This window comes from Felis catus, chromosome B1 (assembly GCF_018350175.1).
Source record: "Felis catus isolate Fca126 chromosome B1, F.catus_Fca126_mat1.0, whole genome shotgun sequence".
NCBI lineage: Eukaryota > Metazoa > Chordata > Mammalia > Carnivora > Felidae > Felis > Felis catus.
The window spans coordinates 202,213,626-202,240,728 of record NC_058371.1 but is presented as its reverse complement, the minus strand read 5'-3'; the positions used below and the strand labels follow the sequence as shown (position 1 = coordinate 202,240,728).

Below are 27,103 nucleotides of genomic sequence, written 5' to 3'. Positions count from 1 at the left end.
CCTCCCCCTCATGCGCTCGCACTCTCCCTCTCTCTCTGTCTCTGTCAAAATAAATAATAAACATAAAAAAAATAAAGGCCACAAACCCAAGGCGAAAGATAATATGGTGAGAGAATGTTCTAGAATGCCCAGCGTGGGCATTATAATAGTGCTCTCCCGGGAGGCATCTGTGCCTGAGTGACTTTCTGGAAAACTCCCTGGTGGCTTCCGGGAAGGCAAAACAGGAGAACAACATCCACCTGCAAGGACTCTTGTCCCTTTCCAGCCGTGCCACCCTCCCCAGGACAGGATGCGCTTAAATCCGCTGGATTTAAGGCCCGAAGAGCATACTGGAACGAGGCTGTGAAGCGTGGGGCATGCTCCCCCCAGCCCAAGTGAAGTTCTCAGGGAGGAGAGAGGCTTCAACTTGCAGGTTCACAGCCCAGCTCCGAGTTACATACGACACAACGGAGGCCAAGCTCTCCTTTGCAAGCACCGGGGGCGTCTCGGGGACCCCCAGGCTCCAGGCCCAGCTGCGAACCCCCCTGCGAACCCAGTGACTTAGCCCCTCGACGCCCTCACAGCTGCAGTTGCCAGCCCAAGGCTGGAATGTGGTTTTCACTGAACCGCCTGGGTGGGGTTTTTTTTAACCGCTTCCTGACCACACATCTATAGTTGTCATTAGTCCTAAAAAATAATTTGTTTTATTTGAATTGCGCTGCAGACCTGATGAGCACTTAAGTATGTCCGGCTTGCGGGGAGGCCCTGGGGAAGCAGCCCAGTGACACCCAGATGGTCGGGACGGAACCTGCACCAGGCTACGGACTGCTCCCACCGCGCTGAGGGGCCGAAGGAGCTGACTGCCGTGCGCGTGTCTCCAAGGAGCGAGCTCAGGACCCGTCTCGCCCGGGCCCTCGGCTGAGGGGCCAGCGCTGCGGGCTCTGGAATGTGCCGCATCCCACGGGCGAGGCCCTACCCGAGAGCCTGCCGACCGCGTGGTGGGCCCAGCCCCAGTTTCGCGGGAACGCTGGGGCCGGAAGAGGCCAGCCAACGGCAGGGGGCGGGAGTGAAGAGGAAACTGCGAGCCTTCACCCCTTCCCCCGCCCCCCCGCCCCGCACAACACACCTCTGCAGAGGACCCACTTAACGCCGCACACTTTTCTATTTCTGAATTGTGAACTAGATGCATGTGCAGTTCCCAGACACGGTCCCCTGGGCGCATTTAGTGACAGCGGCAGTGGGTGGCCCCACCGGGGAGTGGCCCCCTCGACAACCAGCCTGAGGGAAGCCCTCGCCTCTCCCAGCTGCCCCAGTGCTGAGCAGAGCGGCTGCGGTGGGGACCGGGGGCCCCCCTCTCCCGGCCGCTGTCCCGTGGCACACCCGGGCTCTGCCTGTGGCCGGAACCTCGACCATCTCGTGGACGTGGTCCAGAGCCTCCGCGGTGGTCTTGAAGGAAGAGCCGGCGTTCGCGTGCTCTTACGTCGTCCTCAGAACAGGCTCTGAGTGCAAACGTATTCCTCACGTCCTTCCCCACTCAAGATTCCGACCCTTCGTAGTAAACAAAAGAAGGCAGGAAGGATGCACGTGTGACCGGTGAGCCCAGCCCACGTGCGTCGCGCTGGACAGAGGGGGGCAGGGGGAGCCGACCGCAAAGTTTCTCAGAGACGGGCACTTCCCGACCCCGTCTGCCTGCGCTGGAGTGTCCTGCCCTGACCGCAGACTGCAGCCGTGGGATCGGGAGCCCCACGCCAGCCTCCCAGAGACTCTACCCTTCAGACCCGGATGCTGCTGCGAGCAAGGGGGTAATATTAACAAGGAGGCTGAAGGAGCGGGCGTCAAGCTGGGCCACCCCAACGGACCCTGAGCAAGCACGGTCACCCGGCCCCTAACAGCGGCCGTCCCTGCGGGGGACACCCAACGTGCGCGCGGCCCTGCAAAGGGTGCCTTCCGACCCACCGTCCCGAAGCACCCCTGCAGCCTGAGAAAGGAGGTGGGGAAACGGAGGCTCGGAGAGGGACAGCCACTGTCCTAGGGCCACCCGGCCGCCACGCGGCCCAGCCTGGGGCTGAAACGACCCACAGCCGGTGCTACGTCCTCCACCCCGCCACCGCTGCCCCCCACGACCTCTGCCCAAAGCCAAGCCGCCATTTGGGGGTCCCCACCAGCGCTCCCGTGGCAGGACCAGGGCCCCGTCCACTAGGGTCTGATGAGTCCCGGCCAGGCCCTCAGCGTTGTCTGCCACAGGCAAACAATGCTCTCGGTGTCCAGAGAGCTGCCGTGGGCAGACGCCGGGTGCGAGTTGGCCAAGCTGGCCAGGACCTGGCGGAAGTGCTGGGGGAGCTGGGGGCACACGCAGGGGTCAACCGCCGCCTTACCGTAGCCCGGGCGCTGGTTCAGGACGCCCCAGGGAGCATTAACAGTGACCGAGGTCACGAGCTCCACTAGCCTATTGGGAACTGAGCAGGAGTCCGGCAGCCATGGCCACGCTCACATACGCACCTGCGCTCTGGAGATGTGGAAGGTTCTGGAATCACGGACGAGTACTAAGGCAGCCCTCACATTACTAGCTGAGTGGCTCTGTGCACGCGGTCTGAGCCTGGGGCGTGTGTCCCCAGTGAAAGGCAGCGGGGAGTTGAGCTTGGGGACAGCAGCCGGTCAGCATGCGGGAAGAGTCGCCCGGCCGGGACCTCCCGCATCAGAAGCGCGAACCGAATCAGAACCGTGCAGCCTTGTGTGTGGACGAGACTCTGAGTGGCTGGTGGTTCAACCCACAAGAATTCAAATACCGAGGGATGTGCTGTTTCTCCCACAACAGCCTCTCCCCCCTCGTCAGGTTGCACGCTTGTTCCGGTTACAAATATTTTAGGCATATTCCCCGGGGAACTGTTTTCAGCCCTGTGTCGCAGTCTTTGAAGGTGGATTTAAGCTGGTTAGAAATACCACCAAGTCGCCTCGAGCTGCCCTGTGGTGTGAAGGAAGAAGGTAAAGGAGCGGGGGACGCGGGGACTTTCTCTCTCTGCCTCTTGGTTGTCACCCTCGGGTTTTACTTGTTCAGGAGACGGTTTGAATTAAGGTCCCAGGCAGGCAGCACGCTGGCCTCCAGGAGTCTGCGGTCTAGGGGTGGGGCTGGGGGGGGGGTGATGGACACGGAGCCGGGGGCCGCTCCCCAACCCAGTCCCTCAGCGCCCCTCCCCCACTGGACACCCCTGCCTGTCCCTTTGACCTGCATCTCCCGCCAGCAGAACGGAGAGCGCATCAAGGCAGGACTCCCCCGGAAGCTGGCACAAAGCCCAGCGGGCAGGAAGCGCTCAGCAGGCGGTGAGTGAATGAGTCGTAGCCCCTCGTCGGCACTTGTGACAGTCGTGACAGTTGTGACAATCATAAGAGGCTCTATTCCAACCACCGTTTCCATAAAGGGCTTGGGGGCGTGTCACAGAGAAAAGTGTGAGCTGCCCACGCTCCCGAGCGGACACGCTGGACACTAAGGCTCTGCTCTGCGAGTCTTCCTCCTGCACACGTGTGTGCACGCCTACACGCACGCACGCTCCCATAGACACACTTGGGCCCTTGCACACGTATATGACACAAAAGTAAAAGCTGGCAATCGACGCATCGTGGCTGAGTAATCCAGGCTCCCTCATTATTCATTTATAATTTCAAAAGCAAATGCTGAAGCCGGATCCACGTGTACGAGCCCCTGAGGCTCCAGCACCTGCCCCTGCACACACACAGTCACGCGCGTACATACCCCTGCACACACACTCACGCGCATACAGACCCTCCTGCACACACACACACGCGCGCACACACCCCTGCACATGCACACTCACGTGCATACACACCCCTGCGCACACACACGCACACTCCCCTGTGCACACACTCACGTGCATACACATCCCTGCATGCACACTCATGTGCATACACACCCCTGCGTGCACACGCACCCACACACCCCTGCGCGCACACTCACGCACATACACACCCCCTGCACACACACACTCACGCGCACACACACCCCTGCACACACACTCATGCGCATAACACCCCTGCACACACACAGTCACGTGCATACACACCCCTGCACACACACAGTCACGTGCGTGCACACCCCTGTACACACACTCATGCGCATACACACACACTGCACACACACTCACGTGCATACACACCCCTGCACACACACAGTCACGTGCATACACACCCCTGCACACAGTCACGTGCGTGCACACCCCTGTACACGCACTCACGCGCATGCAGACTCCCCCCTGCACACACACACTCACGGGCACACACACCCCTGCACACACACTCATGCGCATACACACCCCCTGCACACACACATGCACACACACCCCTGCACGTGCACACTCACATGTTTACACACCCCTGCACACACACTCACGTGTGTACACACCCCTGCACACACGTGTGTACACACCCCTGCACACACACTCATGCATGTACACACACACTCACATGCGCACACACACCCTGCACACACACACTCACGTGCATACACACCCCTGCACACACATGTGCATACATACCCCTGCACACACACACGTGTGTGCACAGGCACACGTGTGATGGCACACACAGTCCCATGTACACAAGCATGTGCCCACATCGCCGGATCAACTCGCTGGCTCACAGGAGGCGAACGCCATACTGGCTCTGCCCACACGTGCACACACACTGTCGCAAGAATGTGAGACCTTTGCCAGGTGCCACGTGAAGAAGCACCATGCCTGTGCGTGTCCACCCCATGTCCCTGAGCAGTGATTCCGAAGAGCTCTCGGCAGGAGCGTGGCAGGGAGGACAGAGCCCACCGCACTTGGCACAGAAGCTCCAGAAGCTTCCCCCAGCCCAGGGGAACTGTGGGTGCCCCCCCAGCGACACCCAACAAGCCAAAGACAGACCTGACGAGACCAGCTGACCTCACCGGGCATCCTGCAGCCCCCAGGCGGTGCTTGTTTCAACAGCCCCGGGAGCCTGGCCCCATGCCCACTGCCTCCCCGCCCCCTTGGGTAGGCAGCCTGGGCCATAGTCGGTCCAGCCCCATGAGGCTGAGGACCACCAGCTCCTCCCAGGAACCCCTTCCGTCAGGATGTCTTTCTGCCCAAGATGCAGTGTGGGGACCACAGCAGGGGCCTGGCCATGGAATGAGAACCCCAGGACCCCTGTAGGCGGGAACACAGACCCAGCGCCCTCATCACGGTACTGGGACATTGGCATCCACCTGCCCTTCCCATGAGTCCCCAGTCTCCTACAAGCTCCGGGCCAGGGTCTCCGGGCCAGGGTCTCCAGGCAAAGGGGTGGGAGGGAGAACAAAGAGAACACTCACTCAGCCGGTCCAGAGGCCTTGGGCTGCTCCCCCCTCCATCCCCTCCCCCCCCCCCCAGGATCCTGGAATCCGTGGTCGGGGATGCTGAGTCTGAGGCCTGGGTTGATCCCAGGCCACCTAACTGGCTTTAAAAATTTGCTAAGATTGGAAAAAATCAGGCGCTAGCTCAGACAGACCTCGCAGCCGCCTGTGACCCAGCCTCAGTCTCCCCTGGACAGGGGCAGCTTTCTCATTTGCAGCTAGGGTGTGGGGCTGGCCCCATCCCTGTCCCAGGGCCTTTGACAAGAGCCGGGGTGGGGCCCTGGGTGCCTCAGGTGTGGAGGAAGGGCCCTGGGGAACGTCAGCTTCCCGCCAGGTCCCCAGTAGGGAGACCTCAGGGCCCTGCCCAGCTGAGGCCGAGCCCACTGCCCAGCAGCCCCCAGGTCAGGGGTCTGAGGGCCAGGACCCGCCAGGTCACAACGAAGGACCCGCCCAAGACTCTGATCTGGCAGCCTGCCAGTGGTGGTGCTTCTGCTCACTGAGAGGGCCCTGCCACTCACTGCAGGGACAGAACAGAGGACAGAAGCCAGGGCACGCGGAGGGCAGGGGCAGAGCTGAGCAGAGAGCAAGAGCCAGAGTGAGCAGGTTCAGTGGGGATGTCCAGGGTGGAGAGCCCACGGACAAGAGAGAGAAGAGACAACGGGAAGAGGTGGGTTTGGTTCGTAAAGGCGAAATACCGGAGGCCTGGAGGGCAGGAAGGAGGGGACGACTCCCCCTTCCTCCTCTAAGCGGCTGCTCTCCCCCCCTCCCACTATCTCTTCCTTCCTCCTGGTACGGGGGGTCTAAGTCAGTCCTGCAGAGAGGGGAACAGAGCTGGATCCTGAGTGAGGGAGAGGGTCTGCGTCCTGAGGCAGTAGAGTGGGGGATCCTGGAGGGGGGCAGCGGCAGGTGGGAGGGGGCAACCACTACCAGTAACACCAGCTGGAGCTTCGGTGGCAAATGCATGCCAAGCAGGGAGCACACAGAACCAGGCAATCCCCCACCCCCGCCTCAAGACTTGAAACCTCAGGTCAGGCAAGGGCACTGGGTCAGCCGGGCAGACACTGGAAGGGGTGTTCAGATCCACGGCCACCTGCCCCCAAAGACTGACTCCTCCCACGGCGGGGGGAGGGTGGCCGTGGCAACCCTTCTTCCGTGGCTCAGACCTCACAGCTTGTGCAAAAGCTCCCTGGGCACATATTCCACAGGGCAAACCCAGACGCTGAGAGGCATCGGGCCTTCCGGTGTGCGGACTCCCCGAGAGTACAAACGAGCCCGTGTGCAAACCCCGAGAGCAGGCGCAGGGGAAGCCGCACAGCGTGGAACCCCTGGGGTCGGCGGTGGTGCCTGTAGGCTCCTGTGAGCCAGCTGCCAGTGGGGAGCGCAGGAGCCCCTCCAGCGGGCGGGGACGCGCAGGCGGCTACCCGGGGTGTAGAGCAGCACAAGCACCTGCATGGTGACTATGTCCCACCGCCTGCAACGTCTTGAGCGAGGTGAGGCCGAGCACCTGGAAGGCAGCGCAAAGCCCACAGCGAGGAGCGGGGTGGTGAAGGCGGCAAAGCGCCAGCCCTCGGGCTCGGGGGTCGGGGAAGCGAGCAGGACCCGAAGGCGTGGCTGTCGCTGAGCTGTGATGAGGACAGCACCTCGAACGTGAACGCCGGCAACCGTTCCCGCCCTACCCCAGCCGGGCCTAAGCAGCAAGCAGCGCAGCGGGAAACCCAGCGCCAGCCGCTGGTCCGCGCTCCTGCTCCTACCGAGTGGGACGCCGCCGAGGTGTTCAGGAAACCCACCGCCTGGCACGCGCCGGGACCGACGGCGGCAGCACGAAGGGCTGGCCTAGCGCCCGGCAGCAGGGGGCCCGGGAACAGGTTCACCAGGAAAACGCCGGAGGCGCGCGCTTGCCGCTCGGCTCCCTCCGTAAGCGCAGCAGAGCAGCACCAGCGCGATGGACAGCAACGGCGCGGCAGCTCCAGCGCCAGCAGCCCGGCCGGCAGCGCCTCTCCCGGGCCCCGGGCGCGAGCGGCTGGCCAGGCGCCCCGCGGAGCAGCAGCGGCAGGGACCTGTGCTCGTGGTTCCGCCCCGGGCGCGGGCGGGGAGAGTGCGGGGGCAGAGCGGGCGCGCCCTCGGAGGCCGGGAGACGCAGAGCCGGCGGGCACCGTTCGAAGCGGCACGCAAGGGGCAGCGGCAAGCGCGGGGTGTCGCCGGTGCCTGGCTAAGCGCGCTGCGGAGCGGGGAGCCGCCTGGGGCGGGCGGAGCGCGACGCCGCGCACTGGTCACCTCCTGTGGCGCTGTCCAGGGTGCTGAACGCGCTCGCCGTCCGCGCTCCAGGTGCCAAGCTGCCCGAGGCACCTTTCCGTGGCTGAATCCAGGCGGGAGGGCGAGGGGTGCAGGAGCCATGAAGGTCACTTCTCTTCCCATGGAGTGGCTGCAGGGAGTTCTACGCCCCTCTGCCCCAGACCAGGACGGTCCTTACTGCGGTCGCACCTTCTCCGCCGGAGCCTCCCGACGGTGACTCGTGCGCAGTTGGGAGGTTGAAAGCTGTCGCTTCTCCTCAGTTGCTTCGTCCCTTTCCTTGCGCCTCGCTCTCCCCTGCACTGGCACCGAACTGGAGTGATCCGGAGGTCTGGGGGCAGGGGGAAGCGGGGAAGCGGGAGACTGAGGGGCAGGGAGCTGTGCCCGACGGGTAGAGGGAGCTAGAGGGAGAAAGCACGCGTCCCTGGGTCGCGGACCGCTCTCCAAACCCCAGCTCAGTGCCAGGGAGTGGATCTGTGTTTGTTGAACCAAGAAGGGTAGCAAGAAATGGAAACAGTGTGGGTGGGGAAATGGGGAAAGGAAGGTGAGAAGGGAAAGGTAAAGAGGAAGGAAGAAGGAAGGGAAGGAAGGGTAAAGGAGAGAAAAGCAAAGAGGAAGAGGGAAAGAAAGAGGGAGAGCCTGGGAGGCAGGGGTCCCTGCAGGGTGCAGCGTGGAACCACCTTTGGAGCTGACCTCTGCCTCTCCATGTGGCTCTTGGAGCCCCTGGGGGTGGGGGGAGGTCTATCTCTGCTGACCCCTCTGGGCTCTTGAGCCTGTAGAATGTTCCAATCCCTTCAATGCCCAGTTGGCAGGACAAGAATGAAGAGAAGGCACTTGGAAGCTGGCAGGTTCCAGGACGTTTTTGGCCCCTTCTCTGCAATGGCAGCCCAGGCATGAAAGGAGCCAGAAGTCAGACCCTCACCCCACCTTTCCCTGGCCCCTCACCCTCTCTCGCCCAGAGGCTCCGCAACCCTAGCCCTCTCCCAGGGATGGAGTGTGGCCAGTGGGAAGAGGGCTCACCCTTGGGGGGTGGGGGGCGTCTCTCTGGTGCCAGTGCTATAAGGACTGGAGAGAAGGCAGGTGGCTGGGGGACTAGGGTGGACAGATCGCACTGGTCCCATCACCCCAGCCACATGGCCTTGGGCAGGGTCACATCTTGGGTCTCCTTTGCTTTTTTTTTAGTTAATTAATTAATTTTTTTAAATTATTTTTAATGTTTGTTTGTTTGTTTGTTTTTTAAGTTTAGTTATCTATGGGGCACCTGGGTGGCTCAGTCAGTTAAGCGTCTGACTTCAGCTCAGGTCATGATCTCACAGTTGGTGAGTTGGAGCCCCATGTTGGGCTCTGTGCTGACAGCTCAGAGCCTGGAGCCTGCTTCGGATTCTGTGTCTCCCTCTCACCCTCTGCCCCTTCCCTGCTCACACTCTGTGTGTCTCTCTCTCAAAAATAAATAAACATTAAAAAAGTTTTTTTAATTAAAAATTTTTTTAATTAAAAAAATTTTTAAGTAAAAAAGAAATTTAGTTATTTATTTTGAGAGACAGACAGAGAGAGAAAGAGAGAGAGAAAGAGAACAAGCGGGGGAGGGGCAGAGAGAGAGGGAGAAAGTAAATCCCAAGTTCATGCAGAGCTTGAACTCACAAACCATAGATCATGAGCTGAGCTGAAATCAAGAGTCAGACTCTTAACTGTCTGAGCCACCCAGGCGCCCCTTGGGTCTCCTTTTCTTTTCTTTCTTTTTTTTTTTTTTTTTTGATTTTTTTTAACGTTTTATTTATTTTTGAGACAGAGAGAGACAGAGCATGAACAGGGGAGGGGCAGAGAGAGAGGGAGACACAGAATCCGAAGCAGGCTCCAGGGTCCGAGCTGTCAGCACAGAGCCCGACGCGGGGCTCGAACTCACGGACCGTGAAATCATGACCTGAGCCGAAGTCGGACGCTTAACCGACCAAGCCACCCAGGCGCCCCTTGGGTCTCCTTTGCTAATATGTACGACAGGGATATTAACAACTAGCAATCACACCTGCCTTGTGTGGCTGCAATCAGGGTTGAACCACTAAGTGTACGTAGAGGGCTTTAAACAGTGCCCGCACACAGTGAATATTCAGAGAAATGTCAGCCGTTGTTATGACTCCACTTAATAATTGGGGAAACGGCAACTCATACAAGTCAAGTGTCTTTTCCAAGGTCACATAACTAGAAACCAGAGGCTCTGGGGGTCAAACTGGGTCCTTCTGGCCAACCCAAGGTCTTTATCACTCCTCCATGCGGCCTCACACAGAGGGGCCATCGCACCAGCTCCAAGCCCAGCCTCCACCCTTCAGATGAAGTCCCTTCCTCTCTCCTCACCCCTCCCACTAATGCTTTCAAAATCCAAGAAAAATTCTCAACTGATCAGACCTTGCCCGAGACCAGGACCGTAATGCCAAAGCCCTCCCTGCTGACTTTCCCAGGAAGAGCAGGCTATTCTACAGACCCTGGCGTCGGTAAGGGCACAGAGGGATAGTTGGGATAAGGAAGGTGGCCATGGGGCTCCCCCAGTCCCTCCGAGGTTCCTGAATGGCCATCTGAGGATCGGCAGGTTAGTGGAGGCATCAGACGCTCCATAGGGAGACTTCACTCCAGCCACTGACAGCGGCTCCTGTCCCCTCTGAATGTCTCCGAGGAGAGACAGATTCCAGGCAGGTCGTTCAGGGGGACAAGAGCATCATTCCGTGACATGAGCGCAGGAAAGCCTTGCCCTTCAGTGTTAAGCAGACAGAAGCCATCTGCCCGCCCACAAGGACTTCTGGGCACCCAGCATGCGTAAGGGACCTGGGGCAGACACGACCCAGACTGTGGAGGCCAGCAGGCGTTGATCCTCACACTTTGATGAGCGGGGAGAAGATTGGACAAAAGAAGGTCTGGGGCAAGCACCCTGAACCCCTGGAGGAAATAATGATCCCGCTGCCTAAGACAAACGAATTGTATCAGTTACGATGCGGTACCGTCACTCGCGAGCCAATTCGTTTCCACGGAACGTGGAACGTGCACGGAACGTTTGTTACGCGCAGTCAGGGAGGGGAACCCGTGTAACTGAGTGCATTGAACTTTGCTTCACTTTAAGCATCTTTTCTTACTAAGCTTGTTCCCTTTAACTGTGTTTACTTCCCGCCACGGCCCCGGCCGGTGCATATTCCTGCCCCGATTTCCAGACAAGGGAACAGTTCAGAGCAGCCGGCTTTGACCCAGTAGCCGAAGCAGGCTCACTCAAGCCCAGGACTTTGCTGGGGCTGCAGTAGAAACTTCAGCGAGTGCACGGAGGAGGTGTGGTTCTCCTGGCTTGGCAGGGCTGGAAGACTTAGGGGGGCGTGAAGAGCTGCCAGGCCGGGCCAGGCAGGAGGAAGTGGGGAGCTTGGGTGCGGGTGTGGCCGTCTTTGTGGTCACAGCAGCGAAAGGATCCATCGCGAGTGGCTGGGGCCAGGCTCTGATGGCCTTGAGCAGCCCCTGGGGATTGTCTGGGCAACATGGAACCATTGAAAGTTACTGGGCAGGGGCGGGGCCTTCAGGTTAACGTTTTAATTTTTTTTTTTTTCTCTAAGACTGGAAGATAAATGGGTTAGACCCTGTGTGCCACCCTACAGAGGATTTAAATCTTCCATCAGGAATGAGATTTGAGGGTGTGGATATTAAGGGGTATTCTATTGTAAGACCACAGGGCTCAAAGCCACCTCCTACAACCCAGGGGGCAGGGGGGCGGGGCAGCGAGACCTGAGACCTGGCGTCTGGGGATTTGGGGGGAAGCAGCAAGAATGTCTCTAGGTCCATCAGGATGCCCCCTCCCATACTCCAGCAATCTGCCTCTCAGGCAAGCATCTCAAAGGAGAAATCCAAAATGCCAGCAAAAATGTTTGCTCACACACACAGGGAAGGGAAGGTGGGAGGACAGAATGAAAGAGAAGTGACGAATTACCCGACGGCAGGAAGCTGGCAAACTCTTACCTTATCCCCACAGCACAGCACGGTGCAGCCGCTGACAGGCGGGTGTGTGGGCCCCGCTCACTGCGTGTTGTTTCGTGAGGACCACGGGAGACACGCTGGGATCTCAACCCCCCAGTGACGCCCAGAAAGGCCTGGATGAAACACGCCAGTCCACATGGTGCTCGGCTACCCGTGGCGGGATTATGAGCGCCTGGGGTTTGTTCTGCTTCCTTATACTTTCCTCTGGCTTCACGTTTCCTGTGAGAGCACGAACTGCTTGAAAATTAGGAAATCGCTCAGGAAGAAAGATCCAGTTGAAATCCTCTGTCAAAACTCTAAGCAATGTGCCTTTCACACCTCAAGGGCTGCCCTCCCCACGACTGACTTTTGGTTTCCAGCTTTGAAACATCTTAGTTTTGTAAAACCCTGATAATTTCTATCACCGGCAAGTCCCGGGGTGGCTTGCACGGCTGGTGAGGTGGGTGGGAGTCGGGGCTCCCAGCGGAGGGGGTGGGCAGTGGCCTGTGGACGGCTGGACGCAGAAGGGCCCTGCCCCTGTCACTGAGGCCAGCAGTGGCTTCCTCCTTCCCGGCGTGGCTTCCTTTTGCCTGTATTGACTTTGGACAAGTCATTTCTCTGTCTACGCGCCAAGAAGGCATGTCTCTGAACACCCCCTTTAGACTAAAATCCCTTCCAGAAGCCCCACTTTCTGCTTCTTCACAGAGCCCAGCCTGGCCACCGCCCCAGGGAGACAGGACCGCGAGGGGCTCGACCCCTCCTGTGGGGGCTCCTGATCGCTGCCCCGTGGCCCCTGCACCCGGTGCTCGTGCCAGTCCTCACCCCTAGCCCCGTAGACCAGCCTGGCAGGGAGGAAGCCTCACAGGTGCTTTAATGCAGAGAAAAGCGCCCAACACGAAACCCAGCGGGGAAAGGGGCCGGAATTCACGAGAGAGGGAGGACGGGCTGCAAATACACAAGCGTCAGCAAACGAACTACATTTTGTTTTGGAACAACGTTTCCAGCCTCCCAGTAATCGAATTACACGGGGAAGGGGAGACTGGGCTCTGCACCGTCAGTGGGGAAAGTCGCTTCCTGGAAAGCTAGCTGGGAAACCGGGCCCAGCGTGCGCAGCCCCGAGTGTGGCCACGGCTACTAAAAATGGCGCGTCCTTCAGCTTAGAAATTTAAAATTCCATCCCACGAATATTTATTAAAGGCCTGTAGCACCCGACAACTTTCTGTCCGGCAGGTAACACCAAGGAGGCGTTCGTGTGTAAGCCAAGGTGTGGGCACACGGAGGTCCAGTGGCCCTGGTCACAAAACCCAGAGACGGCTGGTCCCCGCCACACTCAAGGAGGTGCCGGGGGCTGGGGGATCCGTTCAGGTCTGGATTGATGCGCGTGGGAACCTGCCCAGGCTTATCAGTGAGCCAAGGAGAGAGAGTGAGGTGTAGCACATGCTTTATAGGATCTTAGTGCAAGCCTGTGCGTGTGCACGCGTGTGCCTGTGCGTGTATGTGCAGGTGTGTGTGCGGGCGGGCGTGGAGGTGAGTGTGGGGGGGTGTGCATGCAGGTGAGCGTGTGTGAGGGGGTGACGGTGAGTCCCCAGACACAACCCTGGCATTCAGTTCACACGACGTGCAGTCGTGATTTCTCCAGGAATGCGACTTGATCTGATTTTTAAAACTCCTTTGTAATCCCTTTCCCATTTCCTTTTCCTTTTGATGACGTGCATATTCCATTTTTTAATGCTCTCTTTCATGACAGGTGTCCGTAAGTCACCCCCGGAGAAGCCGTGGGAAACACATCAGCTCTTTTAGGTGCCGGGCGTCTGGGAGAACAGTCTGGAGGCGGGGCTGGAGCGTGCACCACGGGGGTTGACCTCCCCGCAGCCCCCCTCCAGGATGCAGCCCGGCTTTGGGGGTCCCAGGGACTCCGGGCACAGGGGCAGTGCTGAGGAACGTGTTAACGCTTCACGATTCAGCCCACGCTGCGGGGCCCCTCGGGCCGGGAGCTGGGGCGGCCTCTCCGAGGAGGGCGAGCGGGACTCATGGGGTACAAACGCGAGCAGGGCCCGCTGGGCTTCGGGGATTCTCATCAGGTCAGGCCCACCAAGGTGTCCCCTTTCTTAAAGTCAGGTTCCCAGTCTCCTCCCCATCGCAGGGGAGACGCCCAGCGCGCACCGGGGGGCAGGACCTCGGGGCCCTCTCAGAACTCTGCCTGCAAGCTCAGCCTCTCCCCTCGCCTGGCCTGTCCGAAGCACTCCGCACAGATGAGCAGGGCTGCGGGCTGCGGTCTCACAGCTCACCTCGGGCCAGGCCCCGCCCTACTGCATCCACGGCCACCCTGCCTCCCACACAGGGCCGGCCCGGCCAGGCCTGCCAGAGCTCAAGGGCGGTGAGCCCGGAGATCAAAGGGGGGGCCTGGTGGCAAAGCAGCCGGCCTCCAGACCCTGGCTGAGGAGGATAAGGCTCGGCGCCCTCCCTGCCAGCCGGCTGCAGACCCCGGAGCGCAGGGCTGCCTGGAAAGCTCGTGGGACCTCTCCTCCCCACCCTTCCTGAGCTGGACGCCCTCCCGGGAGGGACAGCTAATGTGGGAAACAGCTGGCGGAGAGGTCCAGCCGCGCTGGGCACGACCGCCGAGGTGGCAGCGTGGCCTGGCTCTGGGCTCCGGGGCTCAGCCCTGGCCCTGCGGCCCGAGATCCGGGCCGGGCCCCAGCTCTGCAATCCTGGGATGCCACCGCGTGCCCCGGGCCACGGTGCTTCCTGTCGCTCCTTTGACAGATGAGAAACCGGGGGCCCCGAGGGTTTTATACTCCCCGTGCCTTCTCACTCAGTCCTCACGTCCCCTGGAGGAAGAGGGGTACCATCTACTTGCAAACGTGAGGAGGCAGAGCCTCCACTAAAGAGGTGAGCTGCCGAGGCCGCGGGAAAGTTGGGCCGAGCTTCTGGGTCCCTGATGCGTTCCTTCCACAAGCCTGTCCCGGGCACTGGCTCTGGGCTGGCCCTGGCTGGGCCCGGAGCACGGACGCAGGTGCACCACCACTCTGCCCACAGCGGTGATGCGGCCACGGCCGGGAGAGCCCCCCGACCAGCTCGACCAGCCGCAGCTCCGCCTAGAAATGTCACAGGATTTCACTGGCCACTTGGGGGTGTCTCCACATGAGGGACACGGACCACATCCTGGGAGTTTCCTGGGGAACCCAGGGATGCCCCTCTTCCCACACCCCAGTGGGCATGGACCCGTCAGGGGTCTCTGGAGGGGGGGCTTGGCTCTGACCGCCTGCCCTGCTCAGTTGCTCACACCAGCTCGCAAGGCCTCCAGCCCCCCTGCCTCCGGCACAGCTCCTGTCAGTCACGGTCACTGGGGTGGCCCCTCCTCCTCTTGCTCAGTGCAGACCCAGGTCCTGTCCATCTCCTTGGGCATCAGTCTTCCTTGGATACCTCCAGGGATGGGGTGCTCACTTACTTATAAGGTAACCCGTCCCCCACTCTAATGTTTTGGACATTCTTTCTCTTAACCTCAGGTCTTTGCACAGGCTGTTCCCTCTGGCTGGAGTATTGTTCCCACTCCGCCCGGTCTCCACTGCTCAGACTGGCTCTGACCCTCCTTCAGGTCTACTTCCAGGAGATCTCAGACCCCTCCTCAGTCTGGGGACATGTCCCCCAGGGACCCTGACAGCCATATGCCCTTTATGTCACTGTGTAATTAACCGCTCACATTTGGGACACCCCTTCTAAACCCTGGGGGCCAGAGACTGTATCTTGTCACCACCATGGCCCCATGCCACACCTTGAGCTGCCTCCCCGAAGCCCCCTTATTTTTATTTTTTTTTAATGTTTATTTTTGAGAGAGAGACAGAGAGAGAGGTGGGGGAGGGGCAGAGAGAGAGGGAGACACAGAATCCAAAACAGGCTCCAGGCTCCGAGCTGTCAGCACAGAGCCCGATGCGGGGCTTGAACCCACAAATCATGAGATCATGACCTGAGCCGAAGTTGGACGTTCAACCGACTGAGCCACCCAGGCGCCCCCAAAGCCCCCATTGCTAATTCACATCCTCTCCGTGAGACCCACACAAAAAGTCTCCTTCACCATCGCCAATCAGGGGAGAGCCAGCTTCCCGGCTGCACACTCGTATCTCCTTCCCAGAGGAATGGGTGTCGGTAAGCCAGGGGCTGCGCAGTGGCTGGCCACCAGCAATGCCGTCCTCCCAACAAATGGACTGGACAGTCATTTACTGCCCCGGCTTTACGGGCAGGGTACTTGAATCTCAGGTTTTCAGTTGACAGTGAAAATCAAGACAGCAATCAGGATTTGGCTCAGCTAAATGTGGGAGGAAACCCAAATGAGTAGATAGATACGAGAGGTTTTCTCTCCCATAGGAAAGTCCAGACAGGAGAAACCCAGGGCAGCAGCAATGGGCAGCCTCAACATCATCCGGGACCCCAGTTCTGTCCTCCTGTTCCATGCTCCTTAGACACTGGCTTACGTCTTCAAGGTCACCTCCTTGAAGGTCCAAAAGGGCTGCTGGAGCTCCAGCCATCACATCACATTTCAGGCAGAAAGGAGAAGGAAGGGGAAGGGAGGGAGAGAGGATACGCACAAATAGCCCAAGACTTCCGAAGATTTCCCAGGACCCCATTCAGCACCTCCCATCCGTTCTCTTTGGCCACGCTGGGTTACAGAGGAGGCTGGGACACGGAGGCTTCCAACGAGCACATCACCGCTGTGCTAATCCCTTGCCATTTTGCTCTCAGCCTCGTTCCTGCTCCGTGGGACGGGGACATTTCTCAGGCTCCCAGGCCTCCAGTTAGGCTCCAGCAGGGGGACACGTGGCTGGGGGAGGGTGAGCAGACCGTCTGCTCTTCCCAATTTCCCGTGGCATCTCTCTAGACACCCGCGTGACAGCCGTGGCGGCCTCGTGGTGGTCCCAGCTGGCCAAGGCAGAGGACTTGGCCGTGACCGCATCTCTGCCGGCAGGCATGGACTCAGGGTTCAGCCCACCAGAGGGAGCAGCCCCGACCTCAGAGGCGTCACCCTCCTGTCTCTTACCCCCTCCCCCCAGACCTTCCCACACTCTGACCAGCACCTTGTACTCAGTCCCCTCCGAAACACCTGGATGGGTTTCTGTTCCCCAGCCCAACAGTGGCAGGGGATGACATGGGGTTCTATCAGAAAGAAATCGGGGGAGCAGGCAACGAACGGATGGCTTTGAACCAGACCCGTGCGGGAAAACAGAGGCTCCCGACCCCTTGAAGCCCCCGTCCTGACTCACTCACTTACTGGGACGGGAGGCTGCACTTTGCAGATCGTCTACTCAACTTATGGCTGAACCTAAAACACACAGTTCCCCTACCTCGGCGACCTCCGGTCCCCTGTGCATTCGCAGGATGTCCGGCCGCTGCCCCCTGCCTTGCAAAATCGCTCAGCAGAGACGGCGGCTCGGGCTGGAGAACGTCGTCCCCCGAGAGACAAATAGGTCTTGAACGTATTACAAGAAAACCCCACCTTCCTGGGAGACCTCCGACGGTGTGTGGACCCTTGGAGACTCGGCAGCCAGCCCGGCCCCACGGGGACCCGCATTACTGCTTGGATGCTCCCAGGAGTGACCCCTGCCCTCCCGTCTGTCAGGAGGAGGGCGATCCAACCGCCCAGCGCCGTGACCTCGATGCTGGCCACGACGGGGACACTGCCACCGGCCAGGCGCCCAGGGTCTGACCTGGAGAGTTGTCCAGGACCCCCCGCAGGAACCCGGCCCCAAGCATCACGAGGTCCTGCCTGCGTTAAGTGCCCCCCACGTTCCCTCCCCTCAGATCAGAGCTGTCACTTCCTCACCACCTCCTGCATCCACCTTGCCCCTGGGACCCATCCCCCACACACCTCACACACGCTCTCCTCATCTGAAGCCCCTGCAAGGATATCCTGTGGCCCTTCTGTGTCCAAACCCCACGTGGTGGCCTGTGAGGCCCTTTTTCTACCTCAGCTCCTGCACGGCTGTGCTCCCACGGACCTCAGGACCTTTGCACAAGCTGTGCCATCTCATGGACCCTCTGACCTTCTCTCAGCCTGGCTAACGCTGCGTCTTCTTTCAGGCCTCACTTACAGGCCCCCAAATTCACTGGACACCCCCCGTCACATCCTCCCCTTACCGGCCTCCGCCTGTATGATCTGCTGGCTGGACCGTCCTCAAGGGCAGCTTTGGGGCAACCTTCACCGTAAGACCGTGTTCCAGGAGGGCAGGGGCCACGCCTGCTTCCCCAGCACCAGGAAGGGGGCGGGAGTTGCCTGAAGGCTGCGATGGCTGATTTCAGACCATGGAAACCGCCCACTGCTTCTGCGCAGAAAAGGACAGAAAGTCACCTTCAGGTGCATCCGACTGGACTCTTTATCAAGAGTCACCTTGATGGGGGAGCGCGGGGCGGGCTGAGGGCAGAGGACAGGCTAACAGCACCCCCCGCCCCAAGTGGGACACGTGTGATATTCCTCGGCCTCTCCTGGCCGCCCAAGAACAGGGGAAAGGAAAGAAAGCAGGTGGTTGACGGATGGAGGTCACCGCCCTGCAGGACACGCGTCTCCTCCAGTCTGCAGAGGACTTAGCAACTGCAAGAAAAAGGTAATCCGATCCAAAGCCTGATCTCCAGAAACCTGTAGACTCCGCTTCCTGGAGCCCTAATATCACCCTCACCGAGGTGTGAGGGGTTGAGTCGCTGGCCGTGGTGATGTGGGAAACCAAGGCAAATGAAAAATTAAACTCCCTCCCTGCCCACAGCCCATTGGCAAGTCCTTGAAACCCGCCGAGTGACCTCCCTCTGGGAGCTCAGCTGTCTCGATGATGGCACTTGGCTGGGGGCAAAAGGGAGTCTTGGCTTAACATTATCCTGACTCCCCCCTAGGAACCTGTGAGTCGACTTCATATAAAAATTCCCTTCGAAACTTTATCTCAACTCCCCCAAGATATACGCTGGCGATCATAGTCCAAGCTTCTGGCCCCTGATGCGCATCTGAAGGGTCTCACGAGTGAGGTTTTACTCAACGGTAATAAATGGCGTTTTCCTATCAACAGCCGGCCCCTCAAGGTCCCGGAAACTCGCTTCCAAAATTCCTCAGAGACTTACTCTATCCCTGACCCCCTCCCAACCCGAAGGTATCTGATCAGTCACCCGTCACGACCCCAGGGCAGCTCTTCCTGCCCACGGGTCCCGTCCCCCGGGCTTTCCTAAAGTCACCTTTTTGCACCAAAGACGTCTTCGAGAGTTCCTTCTTGGGTGTCAGCTCCCAACCTCCCCACCATCGCCCCAAAACTTCATCCACCTGAACAGCTTTCCTTAGTTTGTTTTTAAACTCCAACCAACATAATGAATGAACAGTACTGTAGCGGTTTCAGGTTCACACTGTAACGAGGCAACAATGCTATACGTCACTCGATGCTCGTCAACATAAGCGTCTTCTTAACCTTATTTTCCTCGTGCCCCGCTCACGTCCCCCCAGTAACCGTCTCTTTGTTCTCTAGAGTTAAGAGTCTGGTTTTTTGTCTCGTTTTTTCTTTGTTCATCTGTTGTGTTTCTTAAATTCCACATGGGAGTGAGGTCATAGGGTATTTGTCTTTCTCGGACTTATTTCGCTTTGCATGCTGCTCTCCAGGTCCATCCATCTTGTTGCAAATGGCAAGATTTCATCCTTTTTCGTGGCTAAGTAATATTCCCTTGTGCCCGTATGCCACATCTTCTTTATCCATTCATCTCTCTATGGACACACGGGCTGCTTCCACGGCTTGGCTACTGTAGATAATGCTGCTATGAACTATGGGTACGCATAAATACCCATAGTGGAATTACTGGATCATGGGTCAGTTCTATTTATAACCTGTTGAGGGCCCTCCACACTGTCCTCCAGAGTGGCTGTACCAGTTTACATTCCCACCAACCGTGCACGAGGGTTCCCCTTTCTCCGCATCCTCACCAACACTTGTTGTCTCTCGTGTTGTCAATTGTAGCCATTCCGACAGGTGTAAGGTGGTATCTCCTTGTTTTTGATTTGTATTTCCCTGATAACGAGTGATGTCGAGCACCTTTCCTGGGTCTCTTGGCCATCTGGATGTCTTCTTTGGGGGAAATGCCTGTTCGTGTCTTCTTCTGCCCATGTTTTAATTTGTTAAAAAATGATTATTTGTTTTTTGGGTGTTGAGAGTTGTATCTGTTCTTTATGTACTTTGGATACTAACCCTTTATCAGAAATGTCATTTGTAAATATCTTTTCCCATTCTGTAGGTTGCCTTTTCGTTTTGTGGTTTCCTTCGCTGGGCAGAAGCTTTTTATTTTGATGTAGTCCCAGCAGTGTGAACAGAGACAGAGGTCACATACCTCGCCAGGGGTCCCACACCACAAGCAATGCCACCTGGGGTTGGAATCCGCCCCCACAGTGAGAGCACAGGGCCACTCTGTGGAGCCAGTCCCCCTCCCGTCTGGCCCACCCGCTCCTCGTATCCACCTGACGCGGTTCCCAAACATCTGGTTTGCATCAAGCACCGCCCTCGATTCCTCCAGCAGCCCGCTGGGAGAGGAACGCTCTGGGCCATCTCACAAGCTGGCTCTCGGTGCTGCCCAGCCACAAGCAACCTGTGTCCTTGAGTGAGCCATTCACCTCTGAGCGGGGATGCGAGCTGGGCTGGATGCCCCTGTCCTGCCTGCCCGGCGTCCGGTCCACAGTCCGTGCCACAGACTTCACCCTGAGGACTCCTCCTCCCGACTGGCCACTACCTGGGTGAGATATGGGTCAGGGGCCCCCCCTTCCCCGCCTCGCAGAGGGGGCACACAAGACCCCAAGCCAGGCTACCACCGCCCTCTCCCTGGACCGTACTCCTGGGTCTACTGAGCACGGCGCATTCACGGCGAAATGGCCCCAGAAGTCACGCTGCGTCATTCCACCTCCCTGGGCCCTGCTCCAGCCCCACCCTCCCACCCCCTTCAAAGTCTGGATCCCGGGCCTCTCCTCGGCTTCCGTTAATGGCTTCATATGCTCCCAGCCCATTCTTCTTTGGCTTCAGTTGTCCAGAGCAGGCTTCAGTACTTCGATCCTCTCTGGATCTCAATTCCAGGTAATCTCCCCGCTCAACAATGCCCAATGCCTCCCCAGTGCCCACAGCTCACACCCCACCCTTCAATTCCTCAGTCTGGGATCCCAGGCCCCCCTTGATTGCTCAAGCCCCGTTGCCCAGGACGCGTCTTCACACACCTGACTGCACAGACTCGCCTCTTTCCTGTTCTCACCGCGAGAACTTCCGTCAGGACCTTCCCAATTCAGTCCACCTCCAGAGATGGTGCCGTCTCAACCAGCGCCCAGGGAGGGTGGGACCAGGGGCGAGCGGCTGGTGAGACTGAGCAAAGCAAGAGCTGGGACTTGGCCCCAGACGGTTAATGCGAAGCCTGTGCGTTAGCCACTAACCTCTACTGACTCCCCACCCCCACCCCCGTCTCCCGGTCGCCTGTGGCCACAGAGGGAGCTTCAGCTGGGTGGCCCGGGACTCTGTGTCGCCGGCCGCGGAGGGGTCTTTGGTTGGTGCTGGTGCCCACAGACTCCCTCTGCTTGATCGATCACCCAACTCCCTCCTTCTCTTCTGTGTCTCCATGACCACGTCTTTCACTCACGTCTCCAGAAAACACAGGAGTTTTCAGGGCTGGCTGCGAGGTGCCTTCTCCTTCAGGCCCACAAGCGCGTGGACCGCGTGGAACTCACCGTGGAATTTCACACTAGCCCTGTTCTTTCTCTTGTTTGCTTTACCCTCCTACAATCTGCCAGTTTCAAATTTTGTCCACATTTTTCTTTTTTTTTCTTAAGTTCATTTATTTATTTTGAGAGAGAGAGAGAGAATCCCAAGCAGGCTCTGTGCTGTCGGCTCGAACCCACGAACCGTCAGATCATGACCTGAGCCGAAATCAAGAGTCGGAAGCTTCCCTGACTGAGCCCCCAGGCGCCCTGTCCACACTCTTTTCACGCTCGTGTCGCGTGGCCCTCATGTATCAGTGGCACAGAAAGTCTTGTCTCCTTCTGCCCGCACACCTTGGCGTCAGTCTGCTGTGGAGAGACTCCGCGAGAGATTAAGGCTTATTCTCCCGTTTTCTTCTTTCCTTTTCGTATTTTCCTTTTCCTGCATAAGCTGCTTTCACTGTGTTTGGCCAGTGACTGGGTTAGACTAATCCGTGGGTGGCGGGACAGACCTTGGCTCTCATGCTCCTGGGAGTCCGGCCGACGGGAGGCGGGGGGGTGGGGGGCGGCCCTGCACAGTCACTCGGGGCCGCGGGCTTGGGGACCCTGCGTGTCAGCACCCAGCTGGTGGAGAGGAAGAAGCGGCCCCTGCACCCCACCCCCACCCCCAGTCCCAGGGGCCACGGAACTGGATCCTGCTGGGCCATCTGGCCAGGTCACTGGGTTTCGGGGAAGGGGCACGGAGACCCGTGGCACAATCCGCCCAGGACCGGTCTCTCCCTGCAGGCCTCTCTTCCCACGGGTCCCCCAGCCCTTCAGCAGGGATCCAAAATGCTCTCACAGGTTAAGGCTTCCCTCCCGGATGGCACAGGCCACCCGTTCCTGAGACCCTCTCTCAGCCCTCATTCCTGTCTCCTTCTAGAAGGCGGGAGGCTTTGTCAGCAGCGTCTGTGTTTCCCAGCCCATCCCCCACAGGAGGGCGGTCTGTCCACCGTCGTCACTGAAGCAGGGCGAATGGGCACTGACGCCCACTGCTCCTGATAGCCCCCCTCCAGGGGCGCGTCCTCGCAGGGTCCCCACCCGGGGGCACCCGGGGCAGGCAGGACGTTACCTCGATGGCGGAAAGAGCCCCTCCTCCCTCTGGCTCATCGCACGGAGGACTCGCCCCCATTCAGTTCAGCCTTGGGGACGGATGGGCCTGGGGCACGTGGCTTCCCTCCGGAGCCCCGGCCTCCTACCTGTGACACCACCTGAGGGGCACTGCCCGGCACCGACAAGGCCTGGGGGGCCGGCTGAGCAGGTCACGAGTCGGGTCGCTGTGTTGCTTCCGTTCGATTATCAGAGATGCTCACAGCAGGAAGCAGGGCACAGCCTCGGGATTGCTGTGTCCCCCGTGCCCGGTGCAGGGGCAGATGGGGGCTGCGTGACAAAGGGGCGGGGCCTGGCGGGTGGGGGAGGGCCCGCTGCCAAGCGAAGCCGCCTCGGCCGCCAGCAAGCTGCTCTTCTCCCATCTCTCTCCCCTCTGAGGACGCACTTGAGGCGCATTCTCGGAGAAGCAGCATAGTCGCTAAGCCCCGTCCACCAGGGGAAAGAAAGCGGATGAAGCCTCCTGTGTGGTTCTTCTGTGCACTCGCCAGGGAGGGACCTGAGCCGTCCCCGGCTCGTCCTTCGGCTCATCCGAGCGGAATCTGGGAGACTCGCCTTCTCTGGGGCCCCCTGTGCCGCCCGGCCCTGCCCACGCCGACCCGGACGAGGGGCACCCGTGTGTCCAGAAGACGGAGAAAAGTCCCCGGCACCTCCTCTCAGGGAAGGTTCCTTTTGTGATCGATGCTGTGGTGGTGGAACTGTCCCCCCAAAAAAGATACGTCCACGTCTTTACCCCCATCTGTGACTGGACCTATTTAGGAATAGGGTCCTTGGGGGCACCTGGGGGGGGTTCAGCTGGCTAAGGTCCGGATCTGGATCTCGGCTCAGGTCACGATCTCACGGTTCGTGGGATCGAGCCCCGCATCAGGCTCAGCACAGAGCCTGCTTGGAATCGTGTCTCCCTCTCTCTGCTCCTACCCCCCTTATCCTCTCTCTCAAAAAAAAAAAAAGAAAGAAAGAAAGAAATAGCGTCTTTGCAGTTGTCGTCAGGCTAGGATGAGGTCATTAATTCAACGCAGCTGGCGTCCTTATAAGAAAAGGAAAAGGCGCGCAGGCCCTTTCCTTTCCAGACCGCAGAGGAGAAGCCGGGTGAAGACAGAAGGAGACGGAGAACCGTGGCCACAAGCCCAGGGACGCCTGGAGCCCCAGGAGCTGGAAGAGGCGGCAGGGACCCTCCCCGGGGGGCCCCAGGAGGGAGCCCGCCCCACCCACACCTCCACTGGACACTTGCACGTTCCAGGCAGTGAGAGTAAATGTCTGTGTGCAGCTTCGAGGCGTCCAACCCAGGACACCGGCCAGATGCTGAGCCTGGGAAGTGGGGGGTGGGGAGGCTGAGGGGGGCCTGGGGGGTCTGTCCTGCTGCACGTGGGATGCCTGGAGGAGAGGGCCGATCCCGGGTGGGGGTGGGGCTCGGGGGATGGGCAGGGCGATCTGCCCAGGGGGCGCCACGTGCACTCCTGCTCCTCCTTCCTTTCTGGAATGTTCCACAAAGATCTACCTCCCACCTCCCTCAAAGGAAAATTTTAACTCATCAGCTATCTGTTGAACGCCTACTGCGTGCCAGGGGCTGGGTCATCATGCCTGTCCTTGAGGGCTTACAGCTCTGCTCAGAGCGGGTCTTGCAAAGACTCGCACACGCACACAGAAAACCGTGACAGTGACAAGGGTGCCTGTGAGGCCACCACAAGTCCATCCACGGGGAGAAGCAAGGGCTGAGTAGAGGATAAGGAAGCTGACGGCTGGCTTTGAGGGCAAAATCAGAGGAGGGGGGACAGGCAGGAACCCTGAGCCACCGCACCAGGTCCTGCAGGACAGAATAGAAGTAGAACCCAGCTCTGTTCGACTGTAACCCACAGAATCCTGTCTCCTGAAGGAAGGAGTGAATGAATGAATGAATGGATATCTCTCCTGGTTTCCCTGGTAGGTCAAGGACAGTGTGAGCCATTGGGAACTGTATGATTCTTAAACAAGGAAGGGAAGAAGGAAGGAAGGGAGGAAGGGAGGGAAGGAGGGGGAAGGGGGAGGGGAAAGGGGAAGGGGAGAGGGAGGGGTGAAAAGGAGGGAGGGAAGGGGGAAGGGGCAGGAGGAGGGAGGGAAGGAAGGAAGGGAGGAAGGAAGGAAGGAGGGGGGAGGGGAAAGGGGAAGGGGAGAGGGAGGGGTGAAAAGGAGGGAGGGAAGGGCGGAGGGAGTTGTCCTTGTTCCTCGCACACCTGCACGTGAGCAGGAACAACGTGGCTGTGCTGCACTGTTCTCCCACCCCCTCCCTGTCTACCCCCCCACTGCCCCCACCCATCCGGGGAGCTTCAGGCTGACCTGAGGGGAGGAGGGCAGTAGGCGGTCGACAGGCGAGACCCCGACTTCTCGGAGATCTCTGGTGCCAAGAGCAGGGAAGGCAGAGTATGGCGATGCGGCTTGTAGACCGAGCTCTGCCACCGCGAGTCACTTCCTTGGCTTCTCTGAGCCTGGTTTTCCGAGAGCTCCTCCCTAAAGATGCAGCACCTGGGGGGCGACGGGCACAGACAGAAACGGCTGTGAGTGCCACGTGGGCGTGGAGGCAGGAGGGAGGGGGGAGGAGAGGAGGGGCTCCAGAGGAGGGGTGGGGTAGCAGAGACTATCTCCCTCCGGGAAGAGTCAGAAGCCTGTCGCAGAGGGGCCTGCAGGCTGCCAGGTGAAAGAGGGGAGCGGGCAGGCGGGGAGTTTTCAGTCCCTGGGGTTGGGCACCCGGCGGAGGGCGCTAAGGGAGAAGCTGGGGGGCACAGGGACGGGCGCGTCAGGCGCTGGGCCTCCATCTGTGCTGGCCGGGTGGCCTGTTTCCCGCCGTCTCCGGGACCACGGCGGCCGCCACACTAACGGCGGGGCTGCGGGACCCACGGGTACCCAAAGCTTCCTCTCCGATCAGGGGAACTAAAGTCCCCAGAGCACGGGACAGAGCTGGTTGCTCTGTGTCCCGTCCTGGCACTGCCTGGGCCTGCACTCAGCGTAGCTCCAGGGAACGTGCAGCAATCCGGCTAACCGAGCCCCTGGCCTTCGGCCCAGAAGACTGAGGAGGGGACCCCTGAGAGCCAGAACGCCCCTGAGACGTCATAAAGAGGAAGGAGCTTGGAGCCTGACACCGCAGGGCTGTTCCTGACCCCCCAGGCCCGCCCCTGAGCTGCACACGTGGATCTGATGTCGACAGCGTGCCAGGACTCTGGGAACTCAGCTGAGTGCGGACCACCTCTCGGGGCCCAGACTGGCCACTGGGTGGTGCACACGGGACAAACCACCACAAGAGCTGGAAATGGACGTTAAACCTGGACCCAGGACGGCTGGTGGAAACTCTGGGCTGGACCCAGCTGGATCCGATTCCCGTTACCACAAAAATATGGACATTCCTCACAGTGTTTAAACAGGACCCAGAGTCGTATAACATAATATCCTAAATGTCCAGGATACAATCCAGAAGTACTTGGCATACAAAGAACCAGGAAAACTTCACCTTGCCTGGGAAAAGACCACCATCAGACACGAACGCCAACATGACTCAGACGTCAGAACTGTCTGATGAAAACCTTAGTGCAGCATCATAAAAATAATCCAAGAAGAATGCGTCAACGCTACTGAAATGAAAGAAAGGAGTTTTTAAAAATTCCAGCCAAGAAACACAAAATGTAAAGAAGGACCAAATGAGAAATTTAGAGTTGACAAAGGCAGGAGTGGAAATTAAAAACTCATCGCAGGAGCTCAATGGCCGGACGGAAACGACAGAAGAAAAAGCGACTGAATTTGAAGATGGAGCAGCAGAAATTATCCCGTATGAACAAAAGAGAACAAAAGAGCTGAAAAATGATCGCGTTTCATGATTAAAAACACTCACACACACACTCAGCAAACCGGGAACAGGAGGGTGCAGGGCGCCTGATCACCCAGAGAACACCCACAGCTGCCGTCACGCTCCACGGTACAAGGCTGGGTGCCTCCCTGAATTCAGGAGCGAGGCCACTTCTGTTCAGCGTTGTACAGGGGCTCTAACCAGGGGAGTCAGACAAGAAAAGGAAATTACAGGCTCCCAGGTCGTAAAGGAAGAAGTAAAATCTCAACTTACGTGTGACATGAACTTCTATAGGTAAAACCCCAAGATGCAAGTGAGAGCAGAGCTACATAAACGGAAAGACCTTGTGTGTCCGTGGACTGGAGGGGTTCCGATTTTTTTTTAATTTTGTTTAATGTTTATTTATTTCTGAGACAGAGAAAGACAGAGCATGAACGAGGGAGGGCCAGAGAGAGAGGGAGACACAGAATCCGAAGCAGGCTCCAGGCTCCGAGCTGTCAGCACAGAGCCTGACGCGGGGCTCGAACTCACGGACCGTGAGATCATGACCTGAGCCGAAGTCGGACGCTTAACCGACTGAGCCACCCAGGCGCCCCTGGAGGGGTTCCTATTTTGTTAGGGCGGCAATATCCCCCGGACGGAGCTATAGCTTCCGTGCAGTCCCTGTCAAAATTCCAATTGCCTGGCCTTGCAGAAATGGAGGCCCTGATTCTCAAATGCATCTGGAATGCAAAGGGAGCTCAAAAGGCCAAAGCCACCCCAGGAAAAGGAGGACAAAGCCGGAGGAGGCACATTTCTGACTTCGAATCCTGCTACTGAGCTGGCTTCACCAGGACAGGGAGCTGCGGGCGTC

At 59.1% G+C, this 27,103-nt stretch overlaps 1 protein-coding gene across 1 annotated transcript in view; it reads right to left on the bottom strand.

Moving 5' to 3' along the window:
- Positions 1–1,278: 1,278 nt before the first annotated feature.
- GPR78 (G protein-coupled receptor 78) overlaps positions 1,279–27,103 on the bottom strand; it is a 29,050-nt gene continuing 3,225 nt past the window's right edge. Inside the window, 9 exon segments of the mRNA XM_045056758.1 lie at positions 1,279–2,465; positions 6,658–6,918; positions 6,921–7,011; positions 7,013–7,086; positions 7,089–7,257; positions 7,259–7,311; positions 7,314–7,581; positions 7,826–7,964; positions 24,753–24,938. Of these exon segments, the coding sequence (XP_044912693.1) occupies positions 2,176–2,465; positions 6,658–6,918; positions 6,921–7,011; positions 7,013–7,086; positions 7,089–7,257; positions 7,259–7,311; positions 7,314–7,581; positions 7,826–7,964; positions 24,753–24,938 (1,531 nt within the window). The 3' untranslated portion in view covers positions 1,279–2,175.